Here is a 22670-nt window from a genome sequence, read left to right as displayed (position 1 = left end):
AAAGCAAAAAAGGAAAGGATAAAAGTAATTTCAAATTTTGAGTGACAGCACGACTGAGGCTGAAACTGACTATGATATCACAGTTGGTTCAGTGGTAGATAGAAGAACAGGTAAATGAAAAGCCTCATTTCATGTATCATGTAGCTGTGAAATCCCACCAGAGCCAAGAGAGATTAGGGGGAACTCAAGGTACTCTGACCTATATTTCTTTTCTTTATCACCTAATTTGCTAGAGAAAATTCCCATGAATTATACTGCCAAAAAAATTATAAGGCAGACTATCTACATAAAAATTCTTGTCTTGGAAACATTTTCAATAATCGGCTAACATAGCATCTTCATTATTATTTCCATTTTATTTTGTGAGCAAAGAGAGATATGACTTCGATAAAGCTAGATACCCAATTAGAGATGGCTATAGCAAGATGTCAAACAACAGCCCATAGGCCAGATCTGGCTTGCTGCCTGTTTTTGTAAATAAAGTTTTATGAGAACACAGTAATGTTCACTCACTTACATATGGTTATGGCTGTTTACATGTGACAATGCCATAGTTAAGTGGTTGCAACAGAGACCTCTGGCCCACAAAGACTAAAATATTTACTATTTGGTTTTCTATTCACTGCTAAAGAATTAAAATTCAGTGGGTTGTTTATTATACAACTTATGTGAACATTTCTTGTCTCAGGACTAGTCAATTTGATGTAAGAAACACGATGTAGTCAAGAGAATGCAGTGTTAAAGACAAAAACAAAAACAAAATAAAGCAAGGATTATTTTTGTGGCTGGGCTATTTGCCATGTGACTCTGAGAAAGTCACTTCACCTCTCTGGATTTATGCCCACACCGGTAAAATAAGGGATGTGAACTATATGAATGCAAATCATCCTTCCAATTAAACTATTGTAGTCTATTCAACTTATTTTACAGATTAGAAAATCAGTAGTGAATGTATAAAAATTCTTAATTATATTTTACATTTTTTCATGTAGACAGACATCTTTGAGTTGCTTTAAATTTCATCATAAAACCATGTTAAAAGTAACTAGTAGTATCCCGATTTTATAGGTGAGAAAACTTGAGGCTACAGAAAGAACAGTGACTTGCACAAGGTTACCAGCATGTTCTTAACGTTTTGCGGTCTAGTATAGTGTTGACAACATGGCACATACAAAATCAGAGGCCGTGAACTATAACGCTTACACAGCAAGGCAGATAATGTAAACTATCGGTGGTTTCTAAGATGAACCAGAGAATGTATGTTCTACTTAAAGGAAGCAGCCACCACTCAGAGCCAACTGCTGACATATAGCCATGTGGGTCCAGTATTGCCAGATCTTTAGATTTTACAAGAGGCTGGATATCATGAATTTTAAATATTCCAATGTTTAAATGCTGGTAAACTGCTTAAAATGTTTAAAAACAGAGTGGGCTGTATTTGGCTCATGGATGACAATTCATAAATCTATATTAAATAAATTTTTTAAATGGATAGATTTGCGAACTAGAATATACTGATGCCTCAACTTCACTATGAGCTTTTAATTATCCAAAGTAATGGAGGATAGCAGAGATCAGAGCATCAGTATTATCTTAGTTTCCATTGAATATTTTATTCAAAGTATTGATAGTAAAATCAAATAATTGAAAAAAAATGTTTCTCCTTATTTCAGGCCTTCTGGTGAAGGTATTAACAAATAGACAAAGTGCAAACAGGTCATCAGAAAAAGGGACAGTCCTGGATAATACAGAAACCAAAAAAAAAAAAAAATCTGTTCTTAAGTAATTGAGATTAGCTGTATTTACATGAGGGGAAATTCAAACATGATTAATTCATACTGAGGCTTTAAAAATAATAGGGATGGGTAGGAGCTACTGATTTAGCTTTTAAAAGTAAGATATGACAATTAAGAAAAGGAATTTATGCTATCAGCTTTTTTTTTAATTTATAGAAAACCATTTGAGAATACTGTATCTGCTTTGACAAACAATAAACTAAGCAATGTTTAAAGTGAAGCTCTGACCTACTTGTGACTGCCAACAGAATCAATAAAATGCTTAACTTTTCCATTCAAAAAGTCATAGAGTTGGCAATATTTCATTATTTGTCTTTTTGAAGTAAACATTAAACCAGGCAAGAAAAGAATGGAGATGATAAAATAATGAGCGCTTCTTGGGAATATTTTTGGCTTTAATAAAATAACTGCACCACTAATTATTCTTCCACAAGACACTATAATTTTGAATCTGATTTCGTTGGCTACTTATTATATAAAAGTTTAAATGAAATCATTCATGCAGTACTAGGAAAAATACTTTAGGTAAAATGAATTAATTTTCCTCATTGGCTTCAATTAAAATGTTTTAAAGGTCTCTTCCCACCAGAGGAAAAAATTCACAAAAACTAAAGTGAAATTTTAAAGAAGACAAGATTAAGAGAGTACTCTTAAATCTATGACATAAGTAGTAACGCTATGCTAGCATGTTATTGTAACATGTTTAAAACTAAGGATTTGCCCTGCAAACTTTGTAGGTTACTCTCACTTTTGCCTTTCTTCAGATCAGAAGCTCTCCTTTATACCTATAACTTGGAAATACCTTAAGTCACAGCATCAAGTATTTTAAAAAGAATAAGTAGCCCACTTACATTTATAATTACTTAGTATTTAACTTATACTGCATTTATGTGAAATGATGGGAACCCATGTTAAATGGTAAAAGTTGGACAAATAACAATGTGTCTGTTCCCAAGTTTCCTTATCTCTAAAAAAAAGATAGCATTGTTACAAGAATTAAATAAATTGTGTAAAGTACTTGAAAAGAGTTCATAGCACATAGTAAGTTTTCGTAAATGTTAGTTATTATTATTATTATACAATAAAACAGTTACTCACTCTTTTGTTGAGACAAATAACAGGCCATAGGCTGCAACCCAGTGTGCAACAGCAGCAGAGACAACCACACAGCAGCCATTTCACATTGACCGGGAGAGCCTTTTTCAAACATGCATTCACACGGCCAATGCTGGTCTTAAATTCTTCTGGGGCCACCTACAAGAGGGTATAATCTTTAACAGTTTGTGGGCAGCTTTTCACTATCTCTAAATCTAAGAAAAACGTTTATTACAAATAATTTGAGGAATCACAAATATCTAAATAGATATATTCCCCATAAATATGTTCACACACTCTAGGGTGCCACTGAAAAGCACAACAATATAATTTCATGTTCATAGAACTTAGCCTGATGTTGAAAAACAATCTTCTGAAATGACCACCAATAAAATGACTGCAATAAACTTGACAGAAAAGGATAACATTCAAGCTGTTTTCTTACCAAATATTCTCATTATCAAGGCAGTATAATTGATAGTCTCTAGTCATTATGAGTAAAAGCTGGGTAAGACTAGAAGCATAACACAACAATAAAAACCCAAATACTACTAGAGGAAATGCAATTAAAATTAGACCTTGGCAATATTCCTGGATTACTTTGAAAAAGGCAACTCTCAAACCCTTATTCCCTGGCAAATTTGCAATATAACAATTTTAACATTAGCCACTGTTAGTTACACTAACAAAAGACAATGCCTAGTGATCGCATTCAAAATGGCCTGTTAATATTCATTATAAAATGGACTCAGAACTGCTGTAAATTTTCAAAGTTGAAAGGTCTTTAAATACACAAGTTTAATATTTCTAGTTACTACCTCCTTTCCTGGAAGTGGCTGCTTGTGCTTCTCTGTAAACAAGGACAAAGTCAGTTCAAAGGCATGCACATGACTGGAATAATTAGATTTATACCAAAAATTCTGCTTGAAGGTTATACAATTCAAACGTACACTAAAAATACTTTGCTTACAGTGAAATCACATTTCTGGATTACAAAAATGATTCTCTTTCATTTAGAAAGCTGTCAGACTATAAAGTTTACGAAAGAACTTTTAGCATCTGGCTATAAAAGCAAAAATTATGCAATTGTTAGGAAAAGTAAGGTACTATAAAATAAAAACCACATTAGCAGGTTAGGAATCAAAAATATAGAGCTTTACTACCACTATTCCAAATAAAAATTATACTTGAGGAATCAATGTATTACATTTTTGTCTCTTAATCAACACTGCAAAACATATACCTATTAGCAAATGTTATAAAAATACATGATCACAGAATTCAGCACTAAAGTAAGCTAAACATTAAGAATATAAGCTTTATTAGAAGCTTTATTAGAATTGTTCATGTCACTCAATAAGGTTAATTGCTTAGCCCATGAATCTGATTTTCTTACTAATATGTTAACAAACAATAGTTGTGAAATTATAACGCTCAAAACTTTGTTTACACGGAGCAAGTAAACTAATTTCATTCTCCATCTAGACTGTCAGCAACATGATATAAAGACAATCACTATGTGCAAAGAATTCCAATTAAATGGCAAAATTTCCAAGTAAATATGAAAACAAATTCAGAGAGCCTTGCCTTATAATTGAAATTAGAAAACACTAACAAAAACAAACTTAGTGCACTAAGCACACTAAGACAAACTAAAAACACTGAAAAACAGATCAAGAGACTTGAATTATAGTTACTTATTAGCTATGAAAAATCCAGCCAAAATCATTTAATTTTCTGAGTTTCAGTTTCCCACTGATAAAACGAGAATAATAATCTTCGTTTTATATATGTCACAGAAAATGTTAATTAATCCTTGGAAGTAACCTCCTGATCGAAATGCTTTGAAAAAGAAAGTCCATGAATCATGTCTCTGAGAAGGTTTGGAGAAAGAAAAGAAACAGCTCTCTTTTGTATGAAATCTCACCTGAAGGCAATGGGTTTACTCAAGTAACTATTAATATTCCATAGTTTTCCTATATATTATAAACAAAAGCATAATTTGTTTATAATCTGCTGCACGTTAAACTCAGATTCAATGCTCTTTAATTCTTCAGCAAAACAAAAACAAAAACAAAAACAAAAAAGCTCTTCTTTCTAAAAACAAGGTACCAAGTTTCTATCTTGAGATTTACCTCTCCAACAGCAATATTCAACTTCTTTTCTCCTAGGGAATCACTGAGCAACCAAATAGAAGTTAAAATAAAGAAAAAATATGTACATATTTAGCTGTAATCTATATTACATTACTGTCAACTCTCTTTAAATTATGTATCCAGAATATGTTTTTTAAACATGGTAAATTTTGATATAAACTCATGCAAATCATAAAATTATTAAATCTGTCCATTTACAAATTTAAATGTTTGTAACTGGAATTTACATTTTTATTTAAAAAGTAAGTACAAACACAGATGTTAAAAAATAAAACTAAAAGGTGCAGAAATGAGTCAGTCCAAAAGAAAAAAAAATTGTTTATAAGGAGCCTTAGAAAAGAAAGCTCCACTTCTACCAGGGATGAATAGTGTTAGAAGACTGAGGGAGACAAAAGCTAGAGAATAAAAGAGGGAAGAGAAAACTGGCTTTTTATTTCAAACATTGTGAATAAAATAAATTGTATGCTGAGGTATATAAAATTTGTTATAAAATTTGCCTTTTATTATATGCTTCTGGAATTGAAAACAAAACATTACCTAAATATGTGGTCATTTTCCTTCTTTCCCGCCAACACTTTCTTCTTTTTAACATTTAATAGTCTCAATTTCTATTTTCTTACCATGGACAAATTAAAAACTAAAATATTCAAGTTACTAAAAATGAGAATTCAAATGTTTTGAGGTCATAAGACAAATATATTGAAAAGAAAAGCTTTTACTAGAGTTTCAAACAATAAACTAACATCTGCATTTTGACTTTAAAAGGAGGACAGGATTGCCTTTGAAAGAAATCTGTATTTGAGTAACAGTAAAAGTCATAAAACAGGGCTAAAGACATAAGAAGTGAGAATTAGTTTACTCAATTTTAAACAACGTGAAAGAAATGTTTAGTTAACTGTGTAGAATCAGGTTAACATTTTACTCATTTACTTTCATATAATTGAGTATCTCTAGCAATGAAGGTTAGATAGTAGAAGACCCTTACTTTCTAACTGAACAGTAGGTTGTAAAGAAACATTTCATTTCTTTTGGCTTTCTTGGAATGAAAAAAGAAAACCACACCATAAAGGTGGGGTAAAGGGTCATAATATTTTATAACAGGATGCAAGAGACTCTGTAAACAGAAGAAACTCTAAGGAAATCCCAGCAGGTCTGATCTGCTTCCTTCAATCATGGGGAACACAATCCTATCAATCAGGTGTCATACTGTATCACAATAGTAAAGGTCGATTTTTATTGCTTACAATCCCCAAACACTGCACACTAGTCTCCCTATAACACGGTTTAATTGTTTCAAGCTGAGGGCCAAAAGCTTTACTTTCTTTTCTAAATTTCTGTGGTTCTTTTATTTTCTGGTCACTAGAATCTGTGTGTATACATCTGCTCGATATGAAATACGGAAAACAATCTTTTCTGCACTTAAAATAAAAGGTTATCTTTTTGTTTGCACTAAAAGCATTAACACATAAGAAGCAAAAAATTAAAATTGAGCCACAGAGCTTGTCAAAATTGTTTTTTGAGGTTTTCAGACTTCCCTCTGCAACTTTGCTTAGCTCAGGCAGGCATAAAAACTATTTAGAATTGCATTCATATTGGAAGACTGATTTTGGATTTCGTAAAAGGTAGACTTTTTTTCTACTTTAGCTGTCACGGTTATTCATTTAAAAATATTTTAATGTAAGAGCCGTTAAGTCTCGAATTTAGACCTTTTTTCTTTTATTTTTTTCTCAGATACACATGAATAACGTTTGCCTTTTCTCTCCAGTTATTTGAGAAGCATTTTGATAATGCAAAGGAACATATACAAATGAAAGTGCCGGTCGGAGAAAAATTATCTCAAGGAGAAAATGAATAAAGCTAATGTTACCACCACGTGACTTTCAAAAATCAGGTCTTCAGAATTCCTTTTAGCGTTTTTCCCATCACCAAACACATGCTAAGAAAAATATCACAGTTATAATTTATACCTTATCCAACACATGATAAATTTTGTACACTATACATAATGTACACTTAAATAAATACTCAAGTCATTACGATAATGTGCTACAAAAACAATCACTTGAAAAGAATGGATATCTTTATGAGCAGCTCATATCCAGATAATTTAGGTTGTGTGAGTGCATACCAAAAGCAGCTTGTTATTCTTTCTTACTCCTCTAGTTTAAAACAGTCTACTACCTTTGGGGCCACTGGAATTTTTAGTTTCAGAAGGCTTGTAAATAAATGAGAAGGTGTGAAAAGATATTCTGAAGATTCCTTGAGCATATAAAATAGGCCAATTTCGAAAATAGATAATTTGTATGCCTGGGAATTTTATACACTGGCGTATTTTTTAGATAATTCATTTCTAGAATTTCTTGGACCTGTATTTCAAACTAAGCCAATGGTAAAGTTGGATATAACTACACCTACAATACATGCAGCAGCATGAAAGGAAACACGAAGAATAAGTTTTTTACTGAAGTTCTTACAATTCACATTCTTTTTAATTTTAATAATGAATTTACCATCTTTCTACAAAAACACATTATTATTCAAGATATATTTCCATAGCTACTTTATTCATTTGAAAAAAACATTTATGATTAATTCATATAGGACAAATCTAAGTCTAGGCTGCTGCTTCAATTGGTAAATTATTCCAATTGATCAGGATAGGAAGGTAGAACGTACTAAAGAGTGAGCCAAAATCTCACACCAAAGGGTTCTTTGTGTCCTAAAATGTTAAATGGCCACATATTTTCTAAGGCTAACTTAGCCAGGAACTATGACCACCTGTTTAGTATTCGGTGGAATGATTTGATATTATACCTCAGAAGAGACAGAAAAGATCAACAGTCAACAGAACAAATTAGCGGTGAGACCAGAGAATAATAATGTATTCTCTCAGAATTAGGTGGAGAAAAATTGCAAAAGCAATGAAAAATTGAAAGCCAGTGAGTAAAATGAAAAGCAACCAGGGTGAAACTACAATACAATGATGAAGAATAGTCAACAGCAACTACAAACTAACATTGGGAAGCTAATAAGTACATGACAGAATACTAGGAATTTAATATATGCTCTCTCATTTAACTCTTAAATTAAAAAGTGAGGTAACTTTTCACATAAGAACTGAGGCTCAGAGAAGTGACCTGCCCAAGGCCACACGGTAAGTGACAGAACTTGGATTCCAACCCAGATTTGACTGCAAAGCTTGTTTAACTACTATATTTTATCTCAAGCTACCTCCCATTTTTCAAGGGGAAAACAAAGCAAATAAAGTGTAACATACCTTGCAGGGTTAAATTAAACAGAATTTCTTATGATTTCAAAGATGTTCCTTGAAAAAAGAAATAGGTCTGCTGTCTACTCCCCCAAAGAGGCTGGGGGGAAGATTGTGATTAGGCCAAAAGCAAAAAGAATACACAGTTGGAAAATGCATGACAAAAATAAGCAAATGTCAGTAGAAGCATCTTTTCTGGTTCTCAAAGAGTTTAGAACAAGGGACATTGAATTAAGAATAAATTAAAGTTCAAAAGGCAATATAGTCACACGGTTTAAAAATGAAAGCAATACTAAAAGATATACAGAAAAGTCTCATCCTTACCCTTGCCTCCATCCATCTCATTCCTCTTCTCCCATCAAAGGTAATAACTTTTATTAGTTTCATGAGTATCTCTCTAGAATTTCTTTATGTAAAAATACATTTATTAAAGGACTTATTTCTCCAATTTATTACACATACTAAACACACTGATTTTCATTTTGCTTTTCTCACCAACAATATGAGAATAATTGATGCTACAATAGAATAAAAAACCTGTTAGATGAGATAATTTTAAAACATGACCAAAATCTATACTGACAAATACCATTATTCTAGCACTAAAATTAAATATATTTAATTTAAAGGCTTCAAAATACAAAAAGTTAACTTCCTTTAACCCCAATCATCTTTTTAGCTATCCAAGCTTTCAACTGTTAACTATTTGGCAATGATTGAGTATTCTATATTACAATGGTTTTTCTCTCCTCTTCTACAATTGCTCAAGTAACAAACATATATAAATAACTTTTTGCCTTAGGCAGAGCCTTTTCCTTTGGGATAGAAAGTTCACATTATTGTCATAAGATGATCTTCCAAATATTGTTTCTTTTTAAAAACTGTATATATTTAAGGTGTACAACATGATGTTTTGATATACATATACACAGTAAAATGATTACTAGTCAAACACATTAGCATATCCATCTCCTCACGGTCACCTTTTTGTTATTTTGTGATAAGAACACCTGAAATCTACTCTCAGCAAATTTCCAGTGTATAATACAGTATTATCAACTATAGTAATCAGGCTGTGCATTAGGTTTTTAAATTTATAGTTCTGAATCCTAGTAAATCTTTGAATTTACTAGAAACTACTACTCAATGTAGAAAACCAGGGACTAGAAAGGTACTAATTTATTACAGTGAGTCCAATCTTACTAACTCAAACTATCTAAAAGTCAGAAAAACATCTAATAAAAAATTTAATTATTTTCATGTATAACAAATCATACCATATGGTACTTTAAAAATTAATAGTAGTGATACAGTTAAAAAAATAACTTTAACTCTAAAAACACTGGAAATTAATGACCCAAATAAAAACAATTATAGCTACCTATGCTGAGAAAAAAAATGCAAAAGTGAAAAAGCTGAATGGATAAATAAATAATGGCTAGCATTAATGGACAATGAACAAAATAACTGGTCAGAGGCTGGTAGCCATGGCAACAGCTTTCAGACACTATAAACACAGCTTCCAACTACTGAGGCCTCCTATTACTTGACTTCATTAACAATGATTCCAAGCATTTGTCATAACAATGAGTAAGCCATACAACAATGCTTTAGAACTGAAAACTTCAAAGCAAATTCTCACTTACCTTCCCTGTTAGAACGGAGGGAAATTCAGTATCAAACTTGTTGCTCAAGCCAAACCTTCAAAACAAAGACAGAACAAAATATGTTCTACCCAGCATATTTAAATATTTCCTTTTTGTAAAAAAAAAAAGTTATAAACCTATGCATTTTTCTTTTGGCCTTTTGATTTAAAAATGTGCCCTGAAAAATTTTTTATATGATATTTATAGAAAGCAAATCTTTGATTATTAATCCAAACTAATTTTTAAAAAGCTTAACAAAAAGCAAACATTAAAGTGGGATTCTAACTCAACCCATGATGTAGGATTAAAAAATAATAAGTTAAAGAAACACATATTGAGCTGGAAATGTCCATTTTTAACTGAAATGTTTCAGTTAAAACCTACTTTAGTTGATAACTGTTGGAGCTGGATTATGGGTACTGTGTGGGATTTCATTATACTATTCTTTCCACTTTTGTGTATGTATGCAAATGTTCCTAATAAAAACTACCCCTCCACAATTAATACAGCCTTTGGAACTACAGAGTTTGACCACTTGTGACCAGTTACTATTCAGATACTCAAAGTTTAATCCTTATGAATGGCTTTCACGTTTGTGCTCAACCAGTTTTGAGAAAACAGATTCCAGACTTGAAAACTCTCTTTTCCAGTACACTCAGTGAAATCTGCATTAAGAAGTCAAAATGAATTTTATGAGGCTTTGCTCACTTGCTTGTTGATTTCAGGGATAACAAAGGTCACTTCCTGAATGTTAGATGATACTATTTCATATTAACTACAAGTTTACATTAGTGGAGGGTAGGTTGTAAGCAAAAAGGAAAAGACAGTAACATTTACTGAGAACTCCATATGAGGTGGGCAATAACAGTAACAGCTACTAATAACTATGTACTTACCATGGGCTAGACACTGTGCTAACTAAATATAGTCACATGCTACATAACATGTTTCAAAGATAGACTGCATATATGATGGTGGTCCCATAAGATTATAAAGGAGCTAAAAAATTTCTATTTCCTAGTGTTGCCATAGCCCTTGTAATGTCATAGTCATAGCCTTCAAAACATCGTAATACAATATATTACACATGTTTGTGGTGATGCTGGTATAAACAAACTTACTTTGCCACCATAGAAAAGTATAGCACATACAATTACATACAATACATAATACATGATGATAATAACAAATGACCGTTACTGGCTTATGTATTTATTATACTATACTTTTTATTGTTATTTTAGAATATATTCCTTCTTCTAACAAAAAAGTTAACTGTAAAATAGCCTCAGGCAGGCCCTTTTAGAAGTATTCTAGAAGGTACTGTTATCACAGGAGATGACAGCTCCGTGTTATTATTGTCCCTAAAGACTTTCCAATGGGATAAGCTGTGAAGGTGGAAGTGATATTGATGATCGTGTAGACCTAGGCTAATGTGTGTGTTTGTGTCCCTGTGTAGACCTAGGCTAATGTGTGTGTTTGTGTCTTAGATTTTAACAAAAAAGTTTAAAAAGTAAAAAAAAAAATTAATAGAATAAGGATATAAAGAAAATATTTTTGTACAGCTGTACAATGTGTTTGTGTTTTAAGCTAAGTATTATTACAAAAGAGTCAACGAGTTTCTAAAAATTGAACAGTTTATACAATTAAAAAGTTATAGTAAGCTAAGGTTAATTTATTATTGAACAGAAAATAGCATTTGAAAATAAATTTATTGTAGCCTAAGTATATGGTATTTACAAATTCTACAGTAGTGTACAGTAATATCCTGGGTCTTCACATTCACTTACCACTCACTCACTCACTCACTAACACATAGCAACTTCTGGTCCTTCAAGATCTATTCATGATAAGTGACCTATTAAAGGTATAACATTTTTTGTCTTTTATATTATATTTTCTCTGTACTTTTTCTATGTTTAGATACCCAAATACTTACCATTGTGCTACAATTGCCTATAGTAATCAGTATAGTCACATGCTGTACAGGTTTGTAGCCTAGGAGCAACAGGCTTACCATATAGCTTAGGTGTGCACTAGGCTATGCCATCTAGGTTTGTGTAAGTATACTCTGTGATGTTCACACAATGATAAAATTGCCTAACAATGCATTTCTTAGGAGGTATCCCCATTGTTAAGTGACACATGACTCTACATTACTTTTACGCTTTAAAAGTCTTCAAGAGAAGTATTGTCAACCCCATTTTAAAGACAAAGAAGCTAACATCCAGAAAAAAATTCAAAAAATAAATTAAATGACTTGCCCACAGTCATGTATTAAGTGGGGAAAACCAAAATTCCAATGTTGATCCCCTAAATCCTTATTTTATCCTATATTAAGTTCCTTGAGAACAGGAACTATGGGTTATTTATTTTGCTGTTTTCTATTATACCTAGCAGCATAATGAAATCTAATCAGTGTTGAAAAATGTTTGTTGAATAATAAACTACTGTACTATTTAACTGATTTATGGCACTTGGTTGTAGGGTCACTTTAAAGAAATGTTAAGAATCAATGTCTGATTAAAACTCTGTGCAAGAACTAGAGGAACTGGGAAAACAAGAACAAAATAACCCCAGAGCTAGCAGAAGAAAATCTGAGAACCAAAAATCCACATAAAATATCAATGAAACCAAAAGTTGGTTTTTTGAAAGAATAAACAAGATTTACAGACTGCTAGCTAGATTAACAAAGAAAAAAGAGAGAAGATCCAAATAAGAGCAATCAGAAATGACAAAGATGACATTACAACCGATCCCATAGAAATACAAAAAATCTTCAGATAACTATTATGAACACCTAGTACACAAAATCCAAAATCTGGAGGAAATGAGTAAAATTCTGGAAACATACAAGCTCCCAAAATTGAATCAGGAAGATTTGAAGCCCTAAACAGAACAAGTTCCAAAATTGAATCAGAAATAAAACATCAACCAACCAAAAAAAAGCTCAAGACCATACTGATTCACAACCAAATTCTATTAGATGTACAAAGAAGAGCTGGTACCAATCCTACTGAAATGATTCCAAAAAATTGAAAAGGAAGGACTCCTTCCCAACTCATCCTATAAAGCTAGCATCATCCTTAGAGGAAAAGCTGGCAGAGAAAGAAGGAAAATAAGAAAACTACTGGCCAATATCCCTGACGAACATAGACACAAACATCCTCAACAAAATACTAGCAATCCGAATCTAGCAGCACATCAAAAAGTTAATTCGCCACGATCAAAGAGCCTTTATTCCTGGGATGCAAGGTTGGTTCAACATACACAAATCAATAAATGCAATTTACCACATAAACAGGATTAAAAACAACAAAGAAAAGATCATCTTAATAGGCACAGAAAAAGCTTTCGATAAAATTCAATATCCCTTCATGATAAAACCCTCAACAAACTAACCATCAAAAGAATGTACCTCAAAATAATAAGAGCTATGTATGAGAAACCCACAGCCACCATCATACCCAACAGGCAAAAGCTGGAACCATTCCCCTTGAGAACTGGAACAAGAAAAAAAATGTCCACTCTCACCACTCCTTTTCAACATAATACTGCAAGTACTACTCAGAGCAGTCAGGCAAGAGAAAGAAAAAAAGGCATGCAAACAGGAAAAGAAGAAGTCAAACGATCTCTTTTTGCAGACAATATGATTCTACACCTAGAAATCCCTAAAGACTTGCCAAAAGGCTCCTTAAACTGATAAAGAAAAAACTTCACTAAAGTTTCAGGAAATAAAATCAATGTACAAAAGTCAGTAGAATTTCTATACACCAACAACATTTAAGCTGAGAGCCAAATCAAGAATGGCATCCCATTTACAATAGTCAAACAAACAAACAAACAAACAAAACAAAAACCCTAGGAATATATCTAACCAAGAAGGTGAAAAATGTCTACAAGGAGAACTATAAAACACTGCTGAAAGAAATCAGAGATGACAGAAACAAATGGAAAGATATTTCATGCTTACGGATTGGAAGAATCAATAACATAAAAATGGCCATACTGCCCAAAGCAATTCAAAGATTCAATGCTATACCTGTCAAACTACAAACATCATTCTTCATGGAATTAGAAACAACTATTCAACAATTCATATAGAAACAAAAAAGGACCTAAATAGACAAAGCAATCCCAAACAAAAATAACAAAGCCAGAGGCATCATATTACCTGACTTCAAACTATACTACAAGGGTATAGTAACCAAAACAGCATGGGACTGGCACAAAAACACACATAGACCAATGGAACAGAATAGACCACAGAAATAAAGCTGCACACCTACTACCATCTGATCCTTGACAAAACTGACAAATGTGAGTAATAGAGAAAGGCACCTCTGTTCAATAAATGGAGCTGGGATAACTGGCCAGCCATATACAGAAGAATTAAGCTGGAACACTACCTGTCATGATATACACAAATTAACTCAAGATGGAGTAAGTACTTAAATATAAGACTTCAAATTATAAAAATCCTAGAAGAAAACCTGGGAAACACCCTTCCCAACATTGGCCTTGGCAAAGGATTCATGATTAAGTCTTTAAAAGCAACTGCAACAAAAACAAAAATTATTAAGACCTAGTTAACCTAAAGAGCTTCTGCACAACAAAAGAAATTATCAATAAACAGACAACATACAGAATGGGAGAAAACATCCACTATCCATGCATCAACAAAGGTATAATATACAGAATCTATTATTAGGAATTTAAATAATTCAATAAGCAATAAACAAATAGCCCCATCAAAAAGTGGGCAAAGGGCACGAAGACACATTTCTCAAAAAAACACATATAAGGGGCCAACAAACATATGAAAAAATGCTCATCATCACCAATCATTAGAGAAATACAAATCAAAACTACATTTCATGCCAGTCAGAATGGCAATTATTAAAAAGTAAAAAATAACAGATGTTGGCAGGACTGCTGAGAAAAGGGGATGCTTATACAACATTGGTGGGAATTTAAATTATTTCAGCTACTGCAGAAAGCAGTTTGGAGATTTCTCAAAGAATCAAAAATAGAACTACCATTTGAACCAGCAATTCCATTACTGGGTATATACCCAAGGGAAGATACATTGTTCTACCAAAATTACACACGTGACCATATGCTCATCGCAGCATTATTCATAGCAGCAAGGATATGGAATTGACCTACGGGTCCATCAATGGCGGACTAAAGAAAATATGGAACATATACACCATGGAATCCTATGCAGCCATAAAAAAGAACAAAATCATGTTCTTTGCAGTAACATGGATGCAGCTGGAGGCCATTATCCTAAATGAATTAACACAGAAACACAAAACCAAATATCGCATGTTCTCACTTATAAGTGGGAGCTAAACATTAAGTACACATGAACATAAAGATGGGAATGACAGACACTGTGGACTACACGAAGTGGGAAGAAGGGAGGTGAGTAAGGGTTGTAAAACTCCCTGTTGGGTACTATGCTCACTACCTGGGTGATGGGTTCAATTGTACCCCAAACCTCAGCATCACGTAATACAGCTTTGTAATGAAACTGCACATGTATCCCCCAAATCTAAAAGTTGACAAAGAAAAAAATAACCTCTATACAGGAATTTCATATTGTCCTTGTATCATTTATACTAATAACTCATTTTCAAGGACACGTGCAGTTTTAAGCACAAAAACTCTCTATATTTAGCAGCTAGTAGCAAGATACATACCTGTACATAAATACACTATATTATGTATGTTTAAAATGTATTTTGAAACAAATTTTGTATTTTAAAATAGTCGAGTAAATAAATTAGCAATTGAAAAAAGATTTTAACTACATTTAAAAAATCCTTCATTAATTCTGTTCAGGTGTGTCAGTACAACATGTAATGAGAATATTATATACAAATACATATTCCCTTTAAATCATTACACAGACACAAGAGTATAGCTAAACTGAAAACAAGGTGGGACACCATTATGCATGAATTTTTATGGCAATCTTCATCTGCTGCTTGAGAAATTGACATTCTAATATTAAACTTATTTGTAATTATTTGCTTCAGCAATCAATAACAAATATTTAATATTACAAGAAACATTTTATTTAAATCTATTCAGTGAGTGAAGTAGTGACTTTATCACTAGTGAAAAGATGCAATTCATTATTACACGAAGAGTAAATTCTTATTGTACAAACACATAGATGTAGTTTTCATTTTTAGAAAGTAGATATGATTATTTTAAGTAGACCTCTATTTCCACATCTTGTCTAAATGCCTTATAGATGCAACATCAGTAACATGTTCCTACCTTGATTAGCAATTGCTGCTAATTTAGCTTTTGCCAGCTGTCATTCCCCTACTAGATATCAAATATGCAGTCAATACAGACAGATATATCCTTCAAAATGTATATATTATTTTTATTGTTTTAAAAATTCTTAGCTTTACTATTCCCTCTTTTCACTTATCACCAGACAAATGAACTGTCCACTGCTTCCATTTCCCTAATATCTCCTTTCTTAAGAAATTTTGAAACTTGATTTTTGATACTGTCATTTTGCTGAAAATAATCTCTTATTCAGTAAATTTACTCAAAATGACAAGTCCATCTTGTCTTGTTTATTGCCAAATTCAATGTCTTCTCAGAACTTTTTCAGTTGACTTTGTTTGCAGCTGTGACACTGTTGATAACTCCCTTCCTAACACTCCCATTCTTTCATTCTGCCCTCAGACTCCATAGTTCTTCCAAAATTTAGTTTTTAGTCTTCTGCTTTTCTTTCTAAGCAAACTATAAAAGTTCATCTGTATTTGACAACTTTGACAATCATTTTTCTCTGTTAACAATCATCATATCTATAGCTCTAGTAATATATTTTCGTACATGCTCTGGTCCCTCATCTTTAATTGTATACTGAAAATTTCTGTTTGGACATCTTGCCACAAAATAATACCACCTTAAGTGAAACCTGTCTAAAACTAAATGTTATATTTTCTTGGAACCTGGTTCCCCCTTTCAAATTCATCTCTATCAATGGCACATTACTCTCTTCCTTTAACCTATACCTTGGTATCATATTCGCACCCTCCCTCTCCTATGTTTTGCATCTTGCTTATAGCCAGGTGGTCCCTAAATCATGTTATTTGCTCCTTTGAAATCATTCTCATAATGATCCCTTCCTTTCCATTGTCACTGCTACATTGGCTCTTGTCCTTGCTCATGTGGTTCTCCTTGCTTCCTCTCCGAAGTTTAAGTCTAAGTCCTACTCAGCCTTCAAGGCTCAAGTTCCAACCCCTGCTGTAATGCCTTCAATGTCAAAGCCTTCATGGATTCCTTCTTTATCTAAATACTCACGGCCACTTCTAATGTGCACTATACAATTCAACAGTTAACAAAATGTTGTCTTTTATTCCTTGCTGCTCCATGTCAATATCTTAAAGGCAATTTTCCTGTTAGCTTTGTAAAGCAAAGCCTATACTTCGTTTTCTCTGTGTTCTTCACAGTGTTTAGCCCAGTGCTCAAGTTCTAGAGAAATACTTGCTATATTCACATTACTAACTTTCTTCTCCAATATATAAAGGGATTTCCTTTTCTAAAATATAAAAAATATATTAGAAATGGTAACTAAAGTGTTGCTTTATTTCTTAAATTACTCCCTTATGACCTACATATATCCATATAAAAAGTATGAAGAAAGGCAAAGTAGGCTTGATACTCTCATAGTTTTGGCTAATAGGCAGCAGCAATCTTGTTCTTGCCTATAAGACATTTTTTCCCTTAACTTTCCCTTTTATAGACTCAGCACACTAAAAAAATACTTAACTCAAATAACTTTAGGTACATTTCACTTAGCAGCTACTAGGAAATGTTGAAATGGCTGCTGCTGAATAAACACCTCAGCTGGGTTTCATAAACAAACCATTAAGTTAAGAATTATGAGTCCAGAGAGGCTAGACAAACTTATCTACTTATTACTGATCAGTGGTAGATATTAGCCAAGATGTGGGGCTCAGCAGGCACTTAGGAAGTGCTCACACTATCATTTTATCAACTTCATTAAATATAGAACCTATTGTACGTTTGAAGCTGACCCAGCTGGTAGTTCTCAATGATTGTATTTTCTTCGTCAAGTGTCTTCAATGCCCATATTTTTAATTTCTTAGACAAATTCTTTGAAGTAAAGGAAACCGAGGCAAAGGATCTATACTCTCACTTCCTCTTCCCTTTTCTCTCCCTCCCCATACCTCTCACCATTTTTCATATTTGAAAATGGCCATATACCAGCCTTTCAAAATCTTGCACAAATTAAAGTTCACGTACTCAGTTTAAGAAAATGTGGTAAAATTCTGCCAATAAGACATGACTTCACTAGAAAACCATGCACTTATAGTAATACTGATTCTGAAGCATGTGCACTGAACTCTATTTGCTACACCAAGGAAAAGGCTATGCCACAAAATAAAAGGAGATTTTTAAAAGATCCTAGTTAAATCTCTTTAATATTTCATATGAGAAAAATGTCTTCCCATACTATATAATGGCAAGTTACCATGGCTTCAATATTCTCAAAGCCTAAAACCTTAAAAAACTTCACCTTACATAAAAACAAATTAACAATGCATCACTGTAATTTCTCAGACAACTGTTACAGAAAAGGCATTCCATTCCCTGATTTGAGAAGTATCAATATTTGTATTGCTAAGTTTTTGGAGAAATACACTTTGGCAAAATTGGCCATCTTTGTCAATTCTATAATCTAATAACTTCAGCTTTCTTAATTTTAATGAGAATTTTATGAGCCTCTGTGAATTAGTAATATGTTGTCTCTACTAATTTTCATGCAGGTGTAATTGTAAATATCTATATATTTTAAGTAATATAAAGAGGGTGGTATATGTCTATAAGGAAAACAACCTCATGTGATGGAATGTTTTTTTCTGTATTTCAATACATTAGATCCAAATATTTATCCTAAAAATATCAAGAAGAAATGTGATACTGTTATATTATTCAGATGTACAGTATTTTTGAAGCACAATACTTCCAAGAGACATTTCATTATTTCTGTTTCTATAGTCTCAAATCTGTAAGAGTTAATATAATCATATTTTTTAAAATTTGGAAAAAGATCTCCTAATATCCATTTATGATCATCATCTCAGAACTGGAAATACAAGTAGTATGATTACGTCATTCTACTTCTTAAGAAATTATAATGAATTTCATGTTAAAAGACTAATATCTTCTTAAAGTAACTAGAAACCCAAAACATTAAGATAATACTCTGACACATAGGGAATAGCTTAACAAAGCTTTCAGAGGTAAGCTCATGCCATAAACTCCATCACTGGTGATACTGGTACTGGTGATATTGTTGTAATGATACACATCTATGCTCAGAAACAAGTGCTCTCCACAGCAGGATTCAACTAACGTATCTGTTGAGGGCCTACAGTATAGTTTGTACTATCTGGGCACACTGAGTGTTACTAAAGTGAACCAATATTCATTCAACTCACCTCTTGTCAGGTACTGTGCTATGCACTGAGGATTCAGAGGGAATCAGAAATTGTTCTTGTCATTGCAATTTACAATTTAGTGGAAAAAAAGAAGACTTGCAGAAGGTGGTGACATATAGAGAGCCAGGGAAATGGGAGCCAGGTAAATGGGAGGTGAATGTTAGCATTCTAGGTGGAGGCCCCAGATTGAGCAGAGGCAGTGAGATAAAAAAAAAAAAAAAACAGCACGCTGTGAACAGGAACATACAAGCAGTAAGGGAAATGGCAAAAGTTTAGGCTGACAGATACACAGAGTCCATTTCTGTATGCTCTGTTAAGGAGCTTAGATTCTCACATGAAGGGAAAAACCACAAGATAATCTTAAGCAGGAAAAATGGTTTGATTAGATCTGTATTTTTTGTGTCTTAATCTAGCAGCAGGCTGGAGGATGGATGTGAGGATGACAAGGTTGAAGGCAAGATGACTAGCCAGGGTAGTGAAAGGGTCCTGAATCAATAAAGTGGTGGTAGGGAGAAAAAGAAATTCTTAAGCCATGTATTGTTGATATTTGCTAATTGCTTAGCAGTGGCAAGTGTGAGTGGGGAGAACTAAGCATGCTTTAATGGGATAGGTGGAGGTACCTTCAACTGAGGTTGTGAATACAGAACTTGGAAAGCTATTTTGAGCATTTGGGGGTGGGGATATGAGGGGGGTGTTGGGAGATTTTTGTTTATGTCAATTTTAAGATAACAGTAAGCTACCAAGTGAAGAAGCCCAGATAAGAGCCCAAGCAGAGTCTGGTAAAGAAATCCCTATTTGGGAGCCATGAGATAACTGAATCTATGAGAGGTAAGATGAGACCATCTAGGGAGAGTAGGGAATAAGAAGAGTAGTGGGCTGAGAACAAAATTCTAGAGATTGCTGGTATTTAAAGGTCAAGAAGGAAGAGAAGCCCATGAATGAACAGGTAAGAAACTGCCAAAAAAGTAAAAGGAACACCAGGAGAGTGAAGTGGCCAAGGAGTTCTGTGATTTATTTTGGCTGGCAAAATGTTTTTTCTTAAATTAGAATTTGAATACCATTAGATGAGATACATAACTTTCAGTTCAACTAAAGCCCCATCTCTCCTTATGCTGCGCTATTTTCTGTGACCTGCCTTGCCTCTGAAGTCCTGTGTGTTTGTGAACCCTGGAGTAGAAGCTTCTAAAAAAGAAGAAATCATTTTAAGTATCAAATGTAGCAGAGAGAACCTGAAGGATAGGGAATGAAAGATGTCCACTAATTTAGCAACAAGAGGGTCACAGTGATGTTAATTAAGGATAGCTCCTCTGTGGTTTTGGTAGCAGAATCCAGATCAGAGAGGGGTAAAGATAAAACAGATAAGGTAAATGTAGCTACTTTTTTTAGAAATTTGAAGGATAAGAAAGAGAGATTGGATAGTAGCTAAAGGGAACACGGGCATAGGAAGGCTTTTGTCTTATTTTGTTTTTTAAAAATTAGAGACTGAATATGGTTACAGGTTAAGCCAGTAGAGAGGTAATATTGGAGAGATGGGTGGCCTGGTGGAGCAAGATCTGGGAGGAGGCAGGAAGAGAAAGGTATGGAAGGCACAAATGGACAGGTGAGCATTGGACACATGGAGGGTCTCCTTGAACTCTGAGACTGAAGGAAGATGGCACAGAAACTCAGAGCTAATTAAGATCCAATGCAGGTTTTCAGCAGGAAAGTGACATGACTAAACTGTGTTTTAAGAAAATTAGTTTGGCACAAGCACACAGGATGGACTGGAGTAGGGAGAGGCAGCAGACTGTGGCAATAATTCAAGCAGGAGATGATAGCAGCCCAAACCAGAGTGGTGCCAAATAGGAATGAGAAAATGAAAAATCTAAGAGATATTTCAGAAACTATGATGACATAATCCTGGGGCAGACTGACACAGGGCAATTCAAGGAGAAGAAAAGAGTCAAAATGACTCAAAGGTTTTGAATGTTACCTGGGAGATCAGAACGGTGGCATCAAGGAAAGAAATGAAACAAATGGAAAGCACGGGCAATGTGGAGAGGGATGTTGGGCTTAAAATATACTGACTTTGAGGTGATGGCTCTCAAATTTTAAACTTTGAGAAGAAACAAAATGCTCTATACAATAGAAGACTGCACAAAGAATGGAAAAAAAATCAGGGCTGGGAGATAATATTAAATATTTCATTCAGATAGGGTATATAGTTTAAGGCAACTCTAACACTCCTATGCCAGAAAAAAAATAAACAGAAGTTGATATTTTAGAAGTATCAGATAAGATTTTAGAATTCTCAGAATAAGATTACCTATTTCATAAGGATTTTACTTTACTTGATAAAAGGAAGGCTTCACCACCATACAAAGACCCATTTCTCAGATCCAGTTAAATTTTCTCCTAGACATGTAATCTCTTTCAAATACCAAGACATTTAATGTCATATCTGATTTCTAGGTGTAAGAATGTATACAATAAAACTAAATAAGTTTCCAAAGTATATACATTGGTTAGTGAGTCTAGTACTGGTTTGCTGCTTTTCAGGTTTTGGTTTCAGTCAATGAATACCACCAGTACTACCCGCATGCTCCTAATTAGAAGAATAGTATACCCATCACAAGGGCCTGGGCATGGCAAGTGTCAGTGTTCTTCTAATGAAGAAAATAGGTTGGAAAGTACCTGCGCAGGGTCGAATGGAACCACAAATAAATTTCAGGTAACTTTAATTTTATTTTTTTGTTCCTTCTCCTTTGCATGAATTTTGCAAATGTGGAGGTGGAATGTTGGAGTATAAAATCATGGACTAAAGGGACATGTAACATAATCTGCATAAAAGTAACCTTTGGTACCAGCCATCATAATTAGTTCGAGTAATAAATTGTCTCCCTAGTGACAAAAGGAATGGAAGTAAAACCATGCAATAAGCTGGCATATAAACATTGCAGGCTATCTGCAAAATTCTTGGACCAAGAAAAATTGTCTTAAAATTTCCTAATCAAAAAGTAGCTCTAAAACCTTCCCCCGACCCTTCCCCAATTTCAAAATATTTGTTAATATATTTGATGCAAAGATTACAAAAGTATATTACAATTAAAATACACAACATGTCATGCCTGTAGTCCCAGCTACTCAGGAGGCTGAGGCAGGAGAATTGCTTGAACCTGGGAAGTAGAGGCTGCAGTGAGCCAAGATCATGCCATTGCACTCCAGCC

The 22670-nt window shown here is 33.5% G+C and overlaps 1 protein-coding gene across 2 annotated transcripts in view; it reads right to left on the bottom strand.

Moving 5' to 3' along the window:
- CHIC1 (cysteine rich hydrophobic domain 1) overlaps positions 1 to 22670 on the bottom strand; it is a 119257-nt gene that overhangs the window by 94902 nt on the left and 1685 nt on the right. For both annotated transcript variants that reach the window (XM_050776431.1, XM_050776432.1), the window contains exons 2-3: positions 9962 to 10016; positions 2895 to 3050 (exon numbers count right to left, since the gene is read on the bottom strand). In XM_050776431.1, coding sequence (XP_050632388.1) covers positions 2895 to 3050; positions 9962 to 10016 — 211 coding nt within the window. The remainder of the gene's footprint in view (positions 1 to 2894; positions 3051 to 9961; positions 10017 to 22670) is intronic.

This window comes from Macaca thibetana, chromosome X (assembly GCF_024542745.1).
Source record: "Macaca thibetana thibetana isolate TM-01 chromosome X, ASM2454274v1, whole genome shotgun sequence".
Lineage (NCBI taxonomy): Eukaryota > Metazoa > Chordata > Mammalia > Primates > Cercopithecidae > Macaca > Macaca thibetana.
This window is presented reverse-complemented; position numbering and strand designations above follow the sequence as displayed.